Source organism: Podarcis vaucheri (genome assembly GCF_965113315.1).
Source record: "Podarcis vaucheri genome assembly, chromosome: 12".
In the NCBI taxonomy this organism is placed as follows: Eukaryota; Metazoa; Chordata; class Lepidosauria; order Squamata; family Lacertidae; genus Podarcis; species Podarcis vaucheri.
The window spans coordinates 34,929,829-34,950,473 of record NC_138750.1 but is presented as its reverse complement, the minus strand read 5'-3'; the positions used below and the strand labels follow the sequence as shown (position 1 = coordinate 34,950,473).

General features: G+C 39.5%; 1 protein-coding gene across 7 annotated transcripts in view; it reads right to left on the bottom strand.

Annotated features, from left to right (window-relative positions):
* The window catches only part of ICA1 (islet cell autoantigen 1), a 64,118-nt gene that overhangs the window by 13,485 nt on the left and 29,988 nt on the right, over positions 1–20,645 (bottom strand). For all 7 annotated transcript variants that reach the window (XM_082193943.1, XM_082193946.1, XM_082193948.1 and 4 more), the window contains exons 7-10: positions 10,174–10,299; positions 9,892–9,990; positions 3,408–3,505; positions 602–651 (exon numbers count right to left, since the gene is read on the bottom strand). In XM_082193943.1, the coding sequence (XP_082050069.1) occupies positions 602–651; positions 3,408–3,505; positions 9,892–9,990; positions 10,174–10,299 (373 nt within the window). The remainder of the gene's footprint in view (positions 1–601; positions 652–3,407; positions 3,506–9,891; positions 9,991–10,173; positions 10,300–20,645) is intronic.

The following is a 20,645-nucleotide window of genomic DNA, read 5'->3' as shown; positions in this document are numbered from 1 at the left end:
CCCCGGTCAGGCTGCCTACAATTAGAAATAGATTATGTTTTTGCTCCAGTTAATTATCCATAAATCCAGTTGAATTAAAATACTTTTGACAATGTTTGGTAACCTTGCTCTTAGGCCCTCACCTGGAACAAGTTAAAACCTCAACCAAGCCCAGTTCCACACACAAAAAGCATGCAGGGGATGCAGGGAAGGTAAAAAAGTCTGGTGTGTTTGGAGAAGCACAGCAGAGCAATGCAACTAATTTAGCAGTGGCCCCAATCTATTTTTTTTCCTGGAAAGAGGTGAGGTGTGACGGTACCACAATACAGGCACTAGCACTAGCACAGTGCTGTGTTATAGAGAACAGGCTGGAGGTCACTCAAAGTTATGGCAGCAAGTAGAAGGATATGGAGGCCTGCACTCCATGATATTTATTTTCCAAGGTGCCTTTAGAGTTGTTAAATAAAATCTCTATTCTTAGATCTCTGCTCTTAATTGATTTCATGTGCTTCAGATTTTTAGAGCTAGGATAAGAAAACCCTGACTGAGAGAATGTTATATGCACTAAAGTAGCTTCTTTTAAGCAGGCTGAACATTTGAAATGCATAATAAAAGAAAATACCTGAGCTGGTTGATTCCTTGGTGTGGCTGTCCTCATCTAATGAAATCAACCTTAAATTGGAAGGTAAAAAAAATTGAGAACTTAGTTTATGCTGTGGTGTAGCATGTTATTGGGGAAAATAATGAGAAAAAGTTACAACTGTCTCTGCCCCCTTTCAGTTTTTACAGACCAAGTCGAGATACACTCAAATTCCAAGGTGTTTTCAGAAAACAAAAATACAGTGGTACCTTGGGTTACATACGCTTCAGGTTACAGACTCCGCTAACCCAGAAATAGTGCTTCAAGTTAAGAACTTTACTTCAGGATGAGAACAGAAATTGTGCTCCGGCGGCGCGGCAGCAGTAGGAGGTCCCATTAGCTAAAGTGGTGCTTCAGGTGAAGAACAGTTTCAGGTTACGTACGGACCTCCGGAATGAATTAAGTACTTAACCCAAGGTACCACTGTATGCTGGCATTTCAGGCAGTAAAGGTACAGTGACAGGAGGATAATCCTTCTAAATTTAATGGTCAGTGTAGTGACTGAATCAAAATGAGTTGGGGACCCTGTCTAAATTACAATCTTCCCATCTCCCCTAGCTCTCTTTATTGCCCTGGTGATTTCACTACAGCTGTGTTCACTTCTTCCTCATTTTCTAACTAATGCAAAACAGCATTTTAAAGCAGTCTCACTGGAGACTCTCACGAGCAAGGGAAGTCAATGTGGTACCTTCCAGATGTTGGACTCCAAATCAGGCTCAGCAGGCACAGCCAATGGTTAGGAACAATGGATGCTGCTAACAACATCCAGGGGGCACCATGTTGGCTATCCTTGCTTTTGAGATTTAGAACTTGGTTTATTTTGTTTTCTTCTAAAGATTTAAAGAGAGCAGAAGATACTCAATGTTCCATCTGGAGGGCAAGAGGAACTACTCTCCCTGATACGGTGTGGAGGGGCCAGCAGAACCACTGAATAAGCAAGAGGACTGATTACAGGGCAACTGACATGTACTGGCTTGGCAGGGATCATTGCTATTACTCTGCCTGCTGTCGCTCTGTGATTTTATCTGAACCATGAGCCCAGCGCTGAGGACATATCAGTTGCATCTTTAGGTGTGCAAGAACACCAAGTCAAGTAGCAGAAGCTTTTAGAAATAAAGCTCTGGTGCAAAGCAGGATAGAAGAGGGAAGAAAAAAGAAGAACACAACATGAATTTCTGAGCCACTTATGCAGTCAGGCTGAAAAGGAAGTTAACATCCGTCAACACATTTATGTGCTTTTTCTTGTGTTCCTCATGCTTGTTAGAAGTGCTTTGTTGACGTGAAGTCTCTATATCTAGGAAGAGGTTCCATGTGGGAATTTTCTTCACAGCAGTCTTTCAGAATACCTCGTATACTGTTAAGCAAGACATTTACATGATCTGTGAAGAAGAGTCTTAACCTGCTTCCCTTGAAACACAAGAGCTGGAGTGAAAATGGCTATCTAGAAAAGTGACTCAGCAGTGGGTGTTCTCAAGCTCCCAAACCAGTAATGTAGAATCTGATGCCCTCCAGATGTTTCCAGACTCCCAACTTCCATCAGCCCAGGTTGGTGTGACCAAAGGTCAGGAACAGTGGAAGCTGTGGTCCAAAAACATCTGGAAGGCCACAGGTTTCCACCCCTCATTTAAATATCCAAAATTAGAAAGACACATAGCAAAATTATCTAATCTATGTCACACTGCTACTTAAAACCATTTCCCCCACGGACAAAAAACATTTTGGAGAAACTAAAAAGGCAACGAAATGAGGTCTAATGACAAACACTGAAAGCTGCTCTTCAATGAATCAACAACTAGCCTTCCCTTAACCTTGAATATTCTAAACAGCTGGCCGTGTGATTACAGCAAGGCTCATACCCTCCTCGCTGATTCTGGATGTTTCCATAGAAGGAGGATCACATCTCTTTCTCCTTTTCACATGTCCCCATCAGCCAAACTACCAAAGATTAAGATACAGCCTATCTGTATAGTGCCTCTTGACACCAGTAACTAGAATCCCACCAGGCTTAGTTCTCAGGGTATACTCTTACAGTGTACTTGCCGCTGTACTGGATCACTTGCCAAACCCTGTATAGATTACAAGAGCTAATCAGTGCTCAAAGTGAGCAATGGATATGTTCCAATTCATGTATGCAATAGGAGCAGTGATGAGGAGGCAAAGTATAGAGAGAAATGTGCTTATATCTTCTGTATGATATACCTAAGATGCTTATTGCTTTGCTGACCCACAGTATGTCAGTGAGGAGCAGCAAAAAAGGGAAAGGGGCAGCATTCAGGAACAAAGCCCAGGCACAGCAGACAGGTGGACTAATGTAATGTAATTAATATCTATGCAATGTAACACTTTTCCTATGCAAAAGGGCATCTGTAGGGAAACTCATGGAACATATGCATGGAAGGCAAAAGACAATGTATATTTTGCATGGCTGCAAAATATTTTTCAAATGTGTTGTCTGCAGGGGAAAATATTACAAGGGGAAAGAAGAAAATAAGAAAGAGATTCAGCTAGGGGAACAAAAAGATCATAAAAAGGAATGGCTGTAGAAAGGTTCTTCCATTCACTTCAACCAGTTTTTTTGTGTGTTTTAAAATGAGAAGGAGATTTCCTGGCAAACTCAGAGAAGCTTCCACCTCTTTCCCACTGTCTGTCTCTTCTGTTTGGGATACTCATACACTTTGGGATTGGGGAAAATATGCATTTTCCTAACTGTAGAGCTAAAAATAATCTGAAAGCCCATTGTCATCTACAGTATTATTTTGTTCCAACAGATTCTTATCATATGGCTTACTGATTCTGCTGATCATCTTCTAATCTGGCGTTCTCTAGCCGCAATTCCTCCTCTTTTTCTTCACTCTCCGTTAGTTTATTTACAGGCTCTTGTAAGCTCTGGGTCACCCACCAATCAACATATGAAAAAGAATATAGAAAGACAACAAGAAGGAATGCTGAAAACCTATCCAAAGTTGCATTAAAACAGTTTCATAGTGATGGAAATTACTTCTATCTAAACAGGAAAAATGAGAGCTCCTGAAACATTAAGAGGCCACCAATTAAAATTCAGTGAAAAATAACTTTAATGGAAACAGAATGGTAAACAGGCAGGTAGTTCGATAAATTTGATTCAAATGTAATAGAGATGATTTTCAAAAGAAAAGCTAAATATACACTGTGGCAAATGGGCAGAGATGACCCATCCTACTGCATATGCATTAAAAAAATACTGTTAATATTAGGCATCAGTGGCAAAGGGCAGCTTTGATATACAAGGTTCTTACGAAGAATCAGTAGAACGTCTCTTAAAATACCACAACAAGCTTTTTCTTGTCTTGTCCCCATCTGTGATTCAACTATGCTACACATGAGAAGACTACTATGTAGGAACATCAATGGCTTTCACTTGGGCATCATGTATTTTGGGGGATCTCTGGGAAAATTAATAAATAAAGGGGGGAAGAAAAGAAAGAAAAGAAATGGGCTCGACAACCTGGACAAAACGCGCTATGGGAGCCCACCTCCCAGACTGAGCATGCTCTCTCCCTCTCACACACATCCCTCCTCCCCCAAGCTCTCCTTCCTTTCTACCGCCAGATAAGTGAGAGGAAGAAGGAGCTCAAGGAACAAGATCCCCCTTTCTTTACTTTGTAAATAGAAAGAAAAAAGGAACCATTTGTCCCCTTCCTGGACAAACTGGCCAATTTTCCCTTCTTTTAGTTAAGTACGAGATAAAGAGACCTGGTTTACCACGCAGCATGCAGGAAGGAAGGAAAGAGAGGATTGCTGTTGCTTTCTTCAAAACATTTTATGGAGGTTGTTGGGTTCCAGCATACCCACCAACCTTTGTGAAATAAAGCTGAAGAAAGCAACAGTGGCTTGTTCTTTTCCGCCTGCTCATGCAACCTTCCATTTGGTTTTCTCCTTTTCTCCTCCTTTCAGGTCATGTGACAGTGGCAATAGTGACTCCTATGCCTTTCCTTTTCCAAAGGCAGAACAAAGCTCCAGACAGTTGTGCACATCACCTTAAATTCTCACAGTCCCTCATGAGCCCAGAGGCTCAGCACTTTGAGAAACCAAGGTGGTTCTGAAGGGTTGTTCCACATCATGCCCACTATTTTAAAAAATGGTGTGTGGGTGTGGGTGTGAAGGAATGAAAGGAGGTGAAGAAAATATGTTTTGGGCAACTGTTGCTGATGGGCTGCAGTCATCTCCCCACCCTGGGGACATCAGGGCCATGGAGCTATGATGCATTGTTCAGTTCTAGTACCACTACTGAGTGAATTTTATTAAAGTGCATGCCACAATTAGTTTGTTAGGGAGGAAATTCCTCTGGTGGCCTTGTGCTCATAAGAAGCACTTTTGATCCAGCAGAGGTATCCATTAATGGAAGAAGAGGGGAGGGTGGGGTGTTTTTTATTTGCCAGTTCATCCTTCCTCCTGAAGCATCTAGATGTTCTGAAGGGTACCCCACTATCTGGATTCCTTTTTTGTGACATTGGATTCTACGGGGTAAATTGGCAAAAATCGCCTCCTCTTTTTGTCCATTAGTAGAGGCATTCACAGGATCAAAAGCTCTTCCATGAGTGCAATGGCTCTAGCAGGATTCCTCCCATAGTCTTTAAGGCAGAGCTTTCCAAACTGTGTGTTGCAATACGTTAGTGTGTCAGCTGCAGTGTGTACATGTGTTGCGTGATAAGTGTCTGTATCTCTTATAAGGGGTTAGTTTAATTTCTGGTTTGCTAGTAAAACTGAAAAACTGTGTTGCAGAATGACGCATGTCTAAAATGTGTGTCACCAACATGAAGAGTTTGGAAAGCACTGCTTTAAGGAGTCACAAGACTGCTGCAACAGACTAACACAAGTTAATCTATTTGAAAAGAAAGAAACATGTTGCGTAGTTTTGCAAGTTGTGGGATTTATAATAGAAGATATAATAAAATGCTGTTCCAAGAATCAGACTCTTAACCTCATTATTACCATGCAATTTTCAGGCTGCCAAAAGATTGAACATTCCACTTATAAGTTTACAGCTACATTTACAGTGTTCTGCCCACTTAAGATTATTTTTGTTTAAAAAAAGTTTTCTATTTCATGCTATTTGCTGTTGCATGGTCTGCATTCTGAGATAGGGAAAGTGATGCATCGGGTTGTTAACAGGAAGGTTGGTGGTTCGAACCCACCCAGAGATAACTGTGGGCAGGATTCCTGCATTGCAAGGGATTGGAGTAGAGGACCCTCGAGATCCCTTCCAACTCTGCGATTCTATGATTTGATGAGTCTGATTCTGATAATAGTACTTTAAAGGTGTTTGACTAACATGTTGTCATCCTACCATGTAGGAAGAATGTTTTATGCAAATACAAGTTACAAACAGCAAAAACAAGATTTTTTAAAATTACCGTAAATTATCTATCCATCTTTTGAAATACTAGGGCACAATAAACCAGGTGGGGCACAATCAGATTTTCTTCACACATTCTCAGATGATCTACCACAAGGTTCTTAATTCCAAACAGGGTGCCAAGTGGAGAATATTCCGTCTTATCTCCATTAGCTCCTGTGTTGGTCCCAAAGCTAAACAAACTGATTCACTAGTGGAGGCGTTGCAAAGTCCTGCCAATGTAATGCTGATCCAAAAACAGCTGTTTGTACTTAAGTTACCTCTGGTATTTTTAAGTGTTTTTAGTTAACAAACAGGCAATTTCATTTCTTCCTCCCGTCACAATAAGCTTTTCTATAAATATTTACATGAATTAGAAGCCCAGGAGTTGCATATATTCCTCAAGCAGGTGAATTAACAGAAGAGGCAACAGCAAAACCCTTATTAAGGAACATTATTGCCTAGTTGAACCTAGATTTAAGCTTGCAAAAAAAGCAATTTATATAAGATGAATATTTTTTACACAATAATTATTTATACATAGTCTAGGCCCGGTCACCTTTAGAGACTAAGAAATTGCCTCCAGATGATTTATGAGAGTTGGTATAGGGTTTTTTTAATGTGACAATGAGTAACAATGAGTGTGTAAAAGCAGGCTAGGAAACATTTCTGCGAGCTACTAATTTTGTATATTTCCACATCTGAAACAGTCACTTTATCAAGATCACCGACTGATTTTGAAAGAAAATATTTCATTAAGGAATTTCTATGCTTTTCTTATATCTGGGGGTAGTGGCGTCACTGTGGACTCCATCCAAAGCACTGAGTGTAGCAGAATATCCAAATGCATACAACCATAGTGTGACCTTATAACCCTTGATAGCTTTACCCTTGTCATTTTAATTATTCCAGTTACTTGAGATGTTTTATACTGTGATGCCAATAAAGGTATTTGATTGATTGACCCAGATACCAGTTACACCACTTAGATCAGTAACAGCAGCAGCATAGTTCAGGACTAAATAATATCACCCTATAACCTTGTGCTCTTACATCAATCTAACATCACCCAAATGGAACCATCCTTAAGAAAACATATGAATGGACATAAAACCCAGAAATAGATTCACAAGTTTTAATGTTTCTGTTTTCTTAGACACTTTAGAACAATATTCAGAAGGGCCATTTTCAAGGGAATAGATTCTGGTTGGTAAAATGCTAGTTGAGGTAGCAAAACAGGAGCCCAAGTAGGAACACAGGAAGCAGCCTTAATACTGACTCAGACTGGCCCACCTAGCTCAGTTCTTGTCTACACTGATAGGAGTCTCACCAAGCCCTCATGGACATGAAAGCAGGTCCTCTACCACTAAATTATGGTTAGCATCCCTTTGAAAAAAGAGGCGTACTACAGGTAAACACTCCATTAACTGTCTTGACCTACTTCTGGTCATTCCATCTTCGCAACTGAAGTGGATTGCAACCAATGAAAGCTTATGCAATATTAACAACTACATAATTGGTCAGAAAAAGGTGCCGCTGAATTCAAACTTTGAATAAGTTAACCAAAAGCCTACATGATAATCCTAAGCATACAGACAAAAGGGAACATGGAAAGAAACTGCAAAGCAGCACACTCACAATAACTGCATTCTGGATTAGGAAAATGAACACACTAGAAGTACTAAAGCCAAAATTTGAAATTTATGCCAAGCAGAAAATTAAAACAAAATACATGTTAAATGAATATGTTATGGCAGTTTCAGTAGCATTCTGGTACAAAGTTATACAAATTGTTTTTCTTCTTAACTACTACTGACAAGAAGAACTAGGTACTTGTAAATAAGGTTTATTTTTAAAATAAATAAGGTTGAGTAATAGCAACGACGTATCTTCTGGCAATGATAATGTTAAAATACAGAATACATGAAAGCAGCAGATAGAAGTTGCTGATGAAACTGTAAAGACATTAATTTATCTCACAGGCTTTGTAGCTGCCTCTGTGTCTAATCAAACTCATTTAAAATTAGTACTGGACTCCCCCCTCCCTTTTGCAAGATACATAGCAACCATATAATACAATTTGTAATGTAACAGATACCAGATACAACCCCATCAAATCCTATTTGCCTTTTCATAAGAAATGGTGAGGCTCACAGCAGTAGTTATGATTACTAGGTCTTCAGACTCTACTGCAACATTTAAGAATTTTAGCCTCCTTCTCAGGGTTGTGGAGATGACAAGGAACCTAGTTATATTTTCCTGAGCTCATTTTCAACATTTCTTCAATAATATTTTCTAAATCATAAAATAGTGATGCTTCACTACTGGCCATTGAGAAAAGGGAAATTGAGAAAACACTGAAGGTCCCCTAATACAAGGTTACTGCAATTTATCCTTCCACCATTTCCTTCCTCACATATTACCATTCTTATTTGTTCCTATGTCCTCTTTTCTTTCTCTGCTTTCAATATTAAAGCAGTTAAAATAAATTTATTTATCTAACAAAATTTATATACTGCTTGACTGTAAATAGAACCTCTAAGCAGTTTACAAAGCTAAGTGGTTTACAAAATATCCAAGTTTAATAATACCATATGAATGGTGCGTCCATGTTCTCTATTCAGCATATTTCAAAACTTAAAATGTTAATCTTTAACAAAAAAAGGAGTCAAGAGGAATCAACACTCTCCTAACAATAAAAAGAATGAATCCTGAAAGCTTGAACAAACTCCCCTGGTTACCCACAAGCAACAAAATTCTTGGACTTGTTAGTGCATTAAAAATATTCTCTTAAACACAAATACAACTATCAGGAAACACAGCTGCAATTACATTACTTCCACAATATACCCTGAAGCTAAGAAAACATTTTTTATCAGATTGTTCATTACTAGAGTTTAGCGAAGAGAGAAGAACTCCCACTGCTAAAGAAATGTATTATTTCCAGACACGTTCCCAAGGGCAGAGTCTCTCTTTCTGGAGATAACACTTTAGCATGAATAAATGATCACTTCATAAAATTGTTGATTTATTAATTATATTATTAACTACAATAGAAAACTGAAAAGTAAGCCTGTTGAACTTAAAAAGCCTAACCTTCACCAAGCTGTACTCAGATGCTAGAAAACTGACACACTTCCTTAATTTGGACAGCCGCAGTGTGGTCTGTGCAAATAATTATTTAACGAAACTAAGAACATGCTTATTCTGCATTAGGAAGGCAAGGCATTCCAAAAGATAATTTTCCCGTATGCTCATTTCTGATAACAGGAGAGCACACTTATAAGCAAGCTTCACTAGTAGGAGTATGCTGTAGTGGCTATTGTGTTGGACTTACTGACCAAACTTACATACCTGCTTAGCTTCAAATTCAAATATCTGCTTTGTAACAAAGTTCAAGGCCAAACTAGATGTGATATGAATTGTGCAGCTGGTTTATTTAACTAACCACTGTTTGTTTTAAACCAAAATTCCTGATTTGCATATAGCACTGAGCAGTGATTCTTCTGAACTTGACAGAATTCCTTGCCAGGCCACGCAGGGGTGGGGAGAGGGGGTGAGGCAGATGCTTTGCTCTAGGCGACTGAAGACTGTCTGCAGAGCACCAAACCATGGTTTAGAATTACATGCATACCAACCCAACATTATGGGTTACATACATGGGTTGACCCAAATGTATGGGATTACAACATACATTTTAACATTCTTCTTAATACATGTTAGAAGTGCCTGCTAGCATAGTGTGTGTGGACTAGCTGCATTTACGATATATAGAAATTGATGAACACTCCGAAGTGTAAAAAAGTTCTACAAAAAGGAAGCTTGACACCCCTCTTTCATTTATCCAAATTACTTTGCCAAGTAGGCTAGAAATGAACAAACCACTATATATGCTTACCTTTAGCATCATGAATTCATAAGGCTGATACCCTTTGAAACTTTCATGAATAGCTGCCATGGTATGAGATGTTTTTTCCCAAAAGTGAAGTAGGGTTGTCTGTAATGGAAAGAACCAATGAAAGTTAACACTTGCATGTTGACTGACACTTAAGATTTCCTGCTCATATACCCAACCTTAGCCTTATGGGGAGGAAAACTTGATTGGACTGCTACATATAGGCAGGTGGGTATCATTATTAAGCAGAAGTTCTGGTTTAGTGGATACTTTCTTTTCCGATACCTGGTATGTTGTGAGCACATGAGACAGAAGATTACACCGGCTTGCTCCAAGAAGATCCACTTTTTGACAAACGTCAGTTTTCAGCTTGTCAAAGTTCAGTTTTGCATGGCGGACTTGTGCTTGGACCTATAAATATAGAGGGTTTCAGAGAGTAAGAGCTTCTTCAGATACCAGGACATCCCAGAAAACACCCACTCATCAGCATGTCTGTCGTATTTCCAAATAATTATTCAGCAGAGTCATTATTTGTTTTATTTAATGGATTTATAGACCACACTTCAATTAATAAGTTCTTGGAAGTACTAGCAAATAAATTTGATTCTCCAGAGGTAAGCAATATCCACAGAAGCAAATAAATTTTCATGCTTGAAAAAGGCAGATTACACACACACTTACAGTGCAGTCTCAACAAAATCTATGTCAGGGCAAAACAACAAAACCCAAAGTTTGTTGCAGACGTAGCTGCTACCTCTCTCACTCTTGGCAAAGACAGACAATGAATACCAGTGACTAATGGTAGGTCCAGCTCTCAAACATGCCTATTCTTCCATCAATATATTAAGGTCATATTTCTCAGGTGACCCACTCTTTCTTAGACCACATTTTTGTCAATAGAAGAATTTTCAAACATTTACCCTGGAACCTAATCCAGACACTTCCAGAGCTCAAGCCACCTGGGACGTCTTCTGACAATGTTCCTGCCCTGTTCTATAATATATTGACTGTCTACATTCTAATCCTACCATGTTCACACATTAACTTAGACACAAAGGTTTCTGTGCTTAAACTGGCAAAAGATACATGACACAAACGATGCATGTACTTCTGAATTATCTCACTCAGGCAACAGTAGCTGGGGGATGGGAACAGAATCATACTTCACCTTTTTTATTTATTGCAGGTGAACTCATTCACTTAAACACACAACATACGCTTTTTCACCTGATTATTACTAATTGCATTTATTAGTCTCTCTTTTTTTTCACAAGGAGTGACCCAAAGCAAAATGAAACAAACATTAAAATAAAATGTAATAAGCAGGACAAAATTAACTTAAACTATTCAAATCGGAGGTTTTTTTGCATGTAAGCGTTTGTTCAAAATGCAAATACTGTGGATTGGCTCGACTTCACTTTGTTGCAAGTGGTATTAGAGCATCGGACTTAAAAATACAGCAGGGTTGAAAAGACAATAGAAATGGTATCTATGTAAACTGATCTTTCTATTCCCACTCCCATTCTGTAAGGCTTCAAAGGATTGCAGTTGTGATCCTACCATTTCATTTTCAAAATATACTGTCTAACCTAGCGACTGGTTTAATAATAGTAAAAAAATCTAATATGCTTTACCCATATGTCAATGCACCCCGGGATTCATTACTCAAACAGCTTAGTCAGTAGCAGTCCTGAGCACTTCAAAATGGGCATTAACTGTAGCAGAACGGGCATTAGCTTCCAAGTATTTGTCTTTGGGAAGAGTATGATTAAACCAACATCCCATAATCTAGAATCCTGTCTCACAACATACTGTAATATCCACCAAAAAACTCATACATGCGGTCTTTGTTTATTACAACTGTTGTTTCTTAAGAGAAATAGTTTTTTTCTTATGCAACACCACAATTATTTTCTTTTTTAAGGGATGGATAACTTATAAACAGGAAAGGATGACTAACATTAAATGTACTTGACCCAATATGTAACATAAGGCCATATGCTTTCTGTGTCAATACCGGTTATTATAATACTTAGAGCACTGTGGTGTTACCAAATGCTACATGTTTTCCTCTGCCAAGACAGGAAATGTTCCAGTATCAAGTTTTATTAACACGGATGGATTCTATTTTATACTTGGAAGGTACAAGAGGTTCCAACACAGCAGTGCAGGGCATTGAGTACAGAATTCAGAACAGTAGAATCATAGAATTGTAGAGTTGGAAGGGACGCTAAGGGTCATTTAGTTGCAACCCCCTGCTATGCAACTAAAGCATCCATGACAGATGGCCACACAACCCCTTTTTGAAGATGGGGACAGTTCCCTGCCTCCCATCTGCAGGGAGCTCACCTGTTCTCCAAGAATTCTCAAAGATTATAGACATAGGCTCTGAGATTACATCCATAAGCTCCTTTTACTACCACTGAATGCAACACATAAGGCCCTGGAGATTTAAATTCATTTAAGGTAGCTAGTTGTTTCCTTACCACCTCTTTTCCTATCTTGGGCTGTATCTGTGCATTTTTTATTCTATTATCATTATGTTGAGAACTGCTTTCCTTTTCAGTGAAGACAGAGGCAAAGTACGGTAGGTGCTAAGCAGGTGGAGAAAAGAACTGCTTCTCTCTACAGGAATGGTGAAGAAGGAGCTATAGATGGACTCAAGGGCTGGCTTGATGGCAGCCCTTGAAAAAGCAGCCCTTCTTAGAATCATGCTCAGAAATAGCTTGACAAATTCTTGTTTGGAGCTAGCCAAATTTATCATTAATACTGGAAGTCACATTGGCAAACCACAGTTAGCTTTGGGAAGGGAGGGGTAATTCACAAGAGAAGGAAATATGAGGAAAAGAGTGTGAGAGCTTGTGAGGTAGTCATGGTCTTCTAAGAAAATGAGAATATTATATCTATTAGGCCAGGGTTTGAAAGCTCCAAATTATATATAGTCTTTAAAATGAGCTCATTCCACACAGGCTAATCATTTCCTACCAATCATTTCCAAGGCAACTGCAGATGTTTTCAAGTTGTATAACTGAACCCAGAGCCCCATGACTTATCTATCAATTTAAATGACTGGGAAAGATATTACATAGCAACTTGCATCTGGGCATGCACTAGAATCCACCACCCACAAGAAATAATGGAACTGGAGTACAGGATTCACTCATATGAGGGAAACAATGCATTACAGTTCTCTGAGTAAATAGGGATTGGATCTACTCTTAGAGAGAAATCCCAGAAAGCGATAAATTGCAATGAAATATTTTCCACAAATGTCTTTCTCCATATTACCCCCTTATTACTTCTGTGAATGTTCCCATGAATGTTTTCCAGGAATTTTTCCTCAGACATTACCTCAGATACAGGTCACAGAAAAGTCTTTGCCTTATTAATGTTGGGACATTATCTACGTACTCAGTGCAGTATCCGAGTACTGAGAGGTAACAGAAGTATCTGTTAATTGCATAGGACCTGATGCCTCCCTCTACACCCTCCATTCTCAGATGACAATACCCCTTATGCTGGATCAGAATCTATAGGGGAACACATGCAGCTTTTTTGCTGTAAAGGAGATGAGATATGGTTTTCTAACCACAAACACTGGGAACTTCCTAACTGAAGGGGATGCACTATGATGTCCAGCAGTAATATTAAGTTTATTAAACTTATTTTGTTTTCCCCCCTGTAAGGATGTCAGTGTACATTTAGCTCTTCCCTGTCCCCAAAACTGATATAGAGAACTGAGCCAGGGAGGGCAAGATGTTTTACTAGATATTTGCTGGTGAAACAGAAATTGAGCTTTGAGATTTACAAAATGGAGTAAAATGTGGCCGAATGGGATGGTTCTGGCAAAACAATTCTGGATACATAAACTGGTTTATTGAGCCAAAAACAAGTGTCATGCTCAAACATTTCCCTTTACTCTCCCCCATTCCCTTGACATGCTGGCTCCAATCGTGATTTGCTTAAACTTGTTTCCCATGACATCTGAATGAACATCTTCAAGTTAACTCAAGTATTCAAGTTACCAGGAGAGTGTCTACTTTTGCAGAACACAGAAAGGGTTCAGGGGCAATAATGCTATGAGCTGTGTAGGAGATATTTTAGATTTACAATGTAAATGGTATTTTAGTCCTGCCAAATTGTACCATTGTATTGTTATATTGAATGTATTTTTAGCACATTCCTATGCATGTTTATGCAGAAGAAAGTCCTACTGAATTCAAAAGGGGTTACGCCTCAATATGACCGCACAGGATTGCAGCCTTAGTTAACTAAGTTATGTATGTTTTTCTATTGGCACTGCATTGTGTTCTATTGGATGAGGTGATTTAGCAGTGCACACACAACTGAATTATGGAACTTGCTCCTACAGTAGGCAGTGATGACCACCAACCTAGATGGCTTTAAAAGAAGATTAGACAAATTCATGGAGAGGGCTATTGAAGGCTACTAACCATGATGGCTATCCTTTGCCTCCACAGTTGGAGGCAGTGATTTTTCTGAATACTACTGAATGCTGGAAACACAGGAGGAAGTGCAACTGTGCTCGAATCCTGCTTGCAGGTTTCCCCACAGGCATCTGATATGGCACTGTGAGAACAGGATGCTGGACGAGATGGGTCATTGAGCTGATCCAGCAGGCACTTCCTATGTTCTTACGAACAATCTTAGCCCACCAAGCAGGCATAACTAGAGGACAGGATTGCTCTGTTAATTGCTTTATGTAGTTTCTGATATTTGAAGGAAAACAGAACTCTTTGCCACTTTGCCTCGGTCCAGTATACCTGAAGGAGCGTCTCCACCCCATCGTTCTACCCGGACACTGAGGTCCAGCGCTGAGGGCCTTCTGGCGGTTCCCTCACTGTGAGAAGCCAAGTTACAGGGAACCAGGCAGAGGGCCTTCTCGGTAGTGGCGCCCTCCCTGTGGAATGCCCTCCCACCAGATGTCAAAGAGAACAACAACTACCAGACTTTTAGAAGACATCTGAAGGCAGCCCTGTTTAGGGAGGCTTTTAATGTTTGATGTAGTACAGTATTTTAATATATTTTTTGGAAGCCGCCCAGAGTGGCTGGGGAAGCCAAGCCAGATGGGCGGGGTATAAATAATAAATTATTATTATTATTACTTTGTTTTCTAAGACTGATCATTTCAAATGCTGAGGTTTTAGAAAGACCCCAAACAGGCTCTATTTAGGCCACTAAAGCTGGAGAAAACAACAGGTACCCATGAGGTCAGAATACTAGAATGCTTTTGCTTTTAAACTGTCGTATCTGTTTGCTGCCCTGGGCTGCTTGGAGACAAAGGGTGGGGTATAAATTCCCTCAATGATAGTGTAGTTATTATTTCAATTTCTAACCTGGCTTCTGACTTCAGTTTCTAATGGATGAAACCACCATTAAATTTGTGTGTCAACACAAACTTAAAATATTTTGGCATATTGATTGTTCATTCATAGCCAGCCCAAACAAGGCCTTACACCACCCTCTAGAAAATAATTCTGCTCAGATTTTGCAAAGGACAGAAACCAAAAGGAAGCAAAAAGCTTCTACATTTCCATAATGTGTACAGTTAGTGGGTCATCTGCAGAACTATGTGATAAAAATGATTTACAGCTGGACTGAAATGGAGAAATAAGAGTAAAGAAATAGGGGATGAATGGAAAAGTAAACAGGAAGGAAACACAGCTGCTGGGCGGATGTTTTTTACAGAACAGATTTGCTATGATTGCCACTCTCGCTTTCAAGACTTGGTAGAGGGTTGGGATTATACCTAATGTGGTCCATCTGCTTTACTTTTGCTACATAAATTAATTGCAAGCATAGAATGCAGCTTACTTTTCATCTCTTTTTCTCCGTTCAAGACTCAAACACAAATATTGACTGAACTGAATTAAAGGAAAAACACACAGCTGACTGAGCTAGCATGCCATTTCTCCCTTCAGATTTTAACTGTTCTTGTCTCAGTGTTTTGTGTTCAACACTGAAAGCAAGTAAAACCTGAGCAGGGTGGCAGACAGGAGAGTCTAAATGGCACCCGGCAGGAAAGCATTTCTGACAGGCATCCTTTGCAAAATGATCACCTGTTGACTTTCATGGAAACTATTATTGTTCCATTAAGAAGCAATGCAGAAACACATCACTTTTACTAAGAAAAAGAGAATTTTAGTTTGGTAATAATTGGGGTTTTTAGGATCTAAGTTGTGTTTATCTTAGAAGGGATGGTTGGGATGGTTACATTTTAGTCTTCTTACCTGAATACACATGTAAGCACTGTGGAGCACTACAAGACTTATCTTTGTGTAAGCACACACAGTTCATGATGCAACCCCCTTTTGTTTTCTCAAACTACTGCTCAACATTATCTAGTTCTGACAATAACAGAATACAAATCACAGACTGCCCTACAACACCAGGTTCTGTGGCTAGTTGAGAAAATTTCACAGGAGCAATAAAGGAACAGTCTATAACTTTATAATTTTTTGACAGAATTGGGTGACGTTTGTAGGCATGGTAGCCCCTTTTAAGGGGATGCATACTGCCAGGTTACAGAGTAGCTGCAGTGGTTTTTTGTGAGGACAATCTTTACAGTCTTGGGGGATTCCTCTAATCTCCCCTAACATTTAGCAGGTGATTTGTAGGGGGTGGGAAGCACACACCAGCTTCAAGGTAAGAAATCTACTGAATTCCAGTAGGATAGATACAGGGTCATTCACCTTTAACATTGATTTAGATCAGGCATGGCCAAAATTGGCCCTCCAGCTGTTTTGGGACTACAATTCCCATCATCCCTGACCACTGGTCCTGTTAGCTAGGGATAATGGGAGTTGTAATCCCAAAACAGCTGGAGGGCCAAGTTTGGCCATGCTTGATTTAGATAGCGGTCTAAAAGGAATGCAGTTTTGTAGAAAATGGTTTTCAGTTTGAAAATGGCATACATCATAGAATGGGTGGGTGCAGGTGATAGAGATGGCTGTAGGGGATAGAGAATTATGACGAATGAAAAACAGTTTTGGGCTTGATTTCTGCTCAATTGGCACCATAAATCTCAGAAACCGAATGCAAAGCTGAACTGGCAGGAATGAATGTGGCAGAGACAGAAGGAACTGACCATCCCACATTTTCCAAACAAGCACCATTAACAGAACTAGAAAAGAATGCCGAACAGACAATGACAAGGTGATATATTACTTTAACTTCCCTCCCCCAGGGCACTGTGATTGAAGAGCCCTGGTGAAATCATTTCCAATCAGATTTTCAGTCAGGGAAGAGCTCCCCTTGCCTCCTCTCTCCACATTGGCATTTTCCTTGTACAGCAAGCTTCAAACTCTGAACAGACCTAGAACCTAGGTAGTGTATATATTTTATGATGGTTTGTATCCACATTCAATCTGTTACAATGTATCTTCAACCAATCCGCAGCAAAAAAGACTGAAGGAAAATGGTTTTCTCTTTCCCATGCCCAATATGCTCAATATGGACCGTGGCACTATAAGGCTGCCACTCCCAACTGCAATATGTAAAAAAAAGAATTATGAGTGCTTTTGATTGTCTATATTGCAATATACTTGTGGCTGGTGACATAAACAAGGCACACACCGGGGAAGGAGAGGAGAGAGAGGTGGAAGAGACCTGCAGTCCTCTGATGGCACAGCTAGCCATGGAGAGGGGAGGAAAGGAGAAGAGAAATTGTGGCACCATTTTGAAAGCCCCTTCTCTCACCTCAGCTGCTTTCCTGCCCAAAGAGCCAGGTTGTTTTATTTGCCTGAGGGAGGAAAGTTCCCACTAAGCCAGTCCTATCCTTCTCCAGAAGTTGACTATTGTCTTTGGAAGGACTCCATAAGTGTGGCTGGAAAAATGAAAAATGAAAAGAGACTGGGAACTGATGTGTGTGTAGGAAAACGAGACAATTTCTGGGCTAAGTTCTAGTGTTAGAAACTTTACTTCTTTCCTTCATGGATGCAGTAACTAACTTCTTTAGTCCACTTCCCTGCTTTTTTGTGGGGAGGGAAGGAAAGAAGACAGTTGTTGCACTGGAAGAGTATTTTTTTTTTATTGCCACAGGAAAGAGGATAGGAGGAAAACAAGGAGTGGATTTTTATGGAAATAATTGGGTTGTACAACTGCATATTGTTTACTTGTATTTACAGCCCACCTTTCTTCCATCAGGGAACTCCACACTGTCACCTATCCCAGCACTGACCAGACCCAGATGTACTTAGATTCAGCAAGGTGGCAGCCTCATGTGGGAGCCATGCTCAATAGCTAAAAAGAGAGGCTACCACTCAGGTATGTGTGCTAGTCATTCCATATGCCTTGTAAACCTGTACCTTTAATTGTGAGGGTGTGTGCAAATAATCTGCAGTTCTTCAGAAATAAGGAGACCTGCTCGCCACATGCTGAGAGGCATATTCCAAGACTCTTCCCTGATACTGAACACAGATTCCAGGCTTTATCTCTGGTGACTCATAGCACAAAGGAAACATTGGGCATGGTACCTTTTTCTCTTGTGCTTGGTCTGATTCATATGTACACAAGAAACTGTGTGTGCAGATTCAAGTCCCTTGCTTCCTGAGAAGCAGAGGCTGGGGGATATTCGAATTGAAGAAGAAAAACAACAGGACGTGAGCAACAAGCTGAAGACCTATGCAAAAACAGTTTCGAGGAAGGATGCCAACATTGGGATATATGTTCTGTGACCTGGCATCAGTGGAGTGAAATGGAGTGGGCATGCAAAGGAAACTCTGAAGTATATGGGTTAGCAAACTCCAAAAAAGATGACTTAGAGTTTGGAAAGATGTGAGAGAGGGAGAAAAAGAGACGGAGAGGCAGAGAGAGAATGAGAATAAATTTACCAGCCCAAAATTGGCTACCAGACCACTAGGATCATCTCCGTTGTAAACAAGGGGTGGGGCACATTCCCTTCCTGGTAAACTTCCAGCACCACATGCCAGTGGTAGGTAGAACCAGAGGCAAAATTGGATGGAGCAATGTTTGTAAAATTTTATTTTTTGTACTATAGGCTAGCATCTGCATACGCTCACTCACCCTCCTCTGTCCTTCATCTAGACAAGTGAAGGGCTTTATTACAGTTCAAGGGCACATTCCATTCAGGCGAAAATGCTCAGCAAGGGTGTGGAGCTGGGGTGAGTGAGGGGTGCTGCCTGGAGGCTGAGAAAAGTCCAGTTCTTTACTCAGTAACATTAGTTTTCATGTAATATAGGGAATCAGCCTTTTATATTAACCTGGCCTGCATTATGAAGATTTCTTTTTCTACTTAACAAATTATTCATTCATTAAGATCAAGCATAGATAGCTTTCCTCTCACAGAAGAAAACAGGAGACATCCTGCAGCAACAGAACTCTAAAATGGAACCACTCACTTACTCCAGGGCTGATAAAATATTTAAAAAGTGGGAACAGCATCTCTGCTGCAGCAACCCCCCCCCAAAAGGAGAGGTAGAGAATTCAACAGGTTCACTCAACAAGCCACATGCTTAAAAGTACAAAACAGTGTGCAAAGATATTAAAAAGCATAGGAGCTGTTCTTTATAAAAAATAAATAAAAACCTTTTGATTTATGGCTGTGGGAAAAAAGTCAAAGAGAAAAAAAATGTAAACAGGAGATTCCATTGATTTTTTTTTTTAACAAGAACCTCTGGGACAGACGAGGGGAAAAATGCCTTGTGGGCCATCTGTGAACAGTCTCACTGCTATCGTTTTGCTAAAGGCATCTATGTTTGCCAGGTGCTGCTGCAGCTTTGCTTGAAAGAAACAAATCTTGCTCAGACACATCATCGTTAAAGAGAAAAAAATATGTTTATGGTAGCGCTTCAGATTCCATGCTCTTCTGTCAAGAGAAGGAGGATAAAAAACAACCACCATGAACTGGTTTTTTAATAAAACAACAACAACTCAATTGCATCATGCCTCTAGTAACCTAGATCATTAATTCAAGTTATATACTTTGTTTTTCTTGATCATAATATCTCTACTTAACCTCTGTATAAAAAACCAAAAACCATGGGGGAAAATATTGAATTATTGAGGCAAATCTATTCAGGGGCTAACAATGTCACTAAAACACAGTAAGAGCAAATGTAAGTCATATTTACTGGATGTTTAAGTTTTTAAACAATGAAATTAATTCCTATCTATATAGAAAAATTTCTCATTATTGTCTTCCTTCAGATCCCCTAATTTTATTATTTAGCTATGTAAGTTCCAACAGAGGATCAGGAGATTATTATACACCCCCTTGTGGTATCTAGAATGTCTTATCAATTATGAGGAACAGGAAACATAATGCAACCTTCTTAGAACTGTTCTGGAGAATTTGGAATATTGTCTATATGATCAAATTGAGACATTTTCTTACAGCAAGAAAAGTGTAAACAAGTTTATGTTTTGTGAAAAGTGCAGTATTTTTGTTATGTATGAGAATTTGAAGGTACAGGACTCTGTACAACCATGTGCATTAATAAGTGCAAATTAAGAATTTTATGAAATGTTGCGTTTGATACATATTTTCTAGGCTTTGAGTACATGAATGATATTGTTATGTAATGTTCCCCCTCCCCACCTTTTATTAAGGAAATATATAAAAAACTATGAGCAGAATCACTTATTTAAAATTATGTAAGCTTATTTATGTATTATTATTTTATACACACACACACACACACACACACACACACACAGTGGTGCCTCGCAAGATGAAATTAATTCATTCTGCGAGTTTTTTCATCTTGTGAATTTTT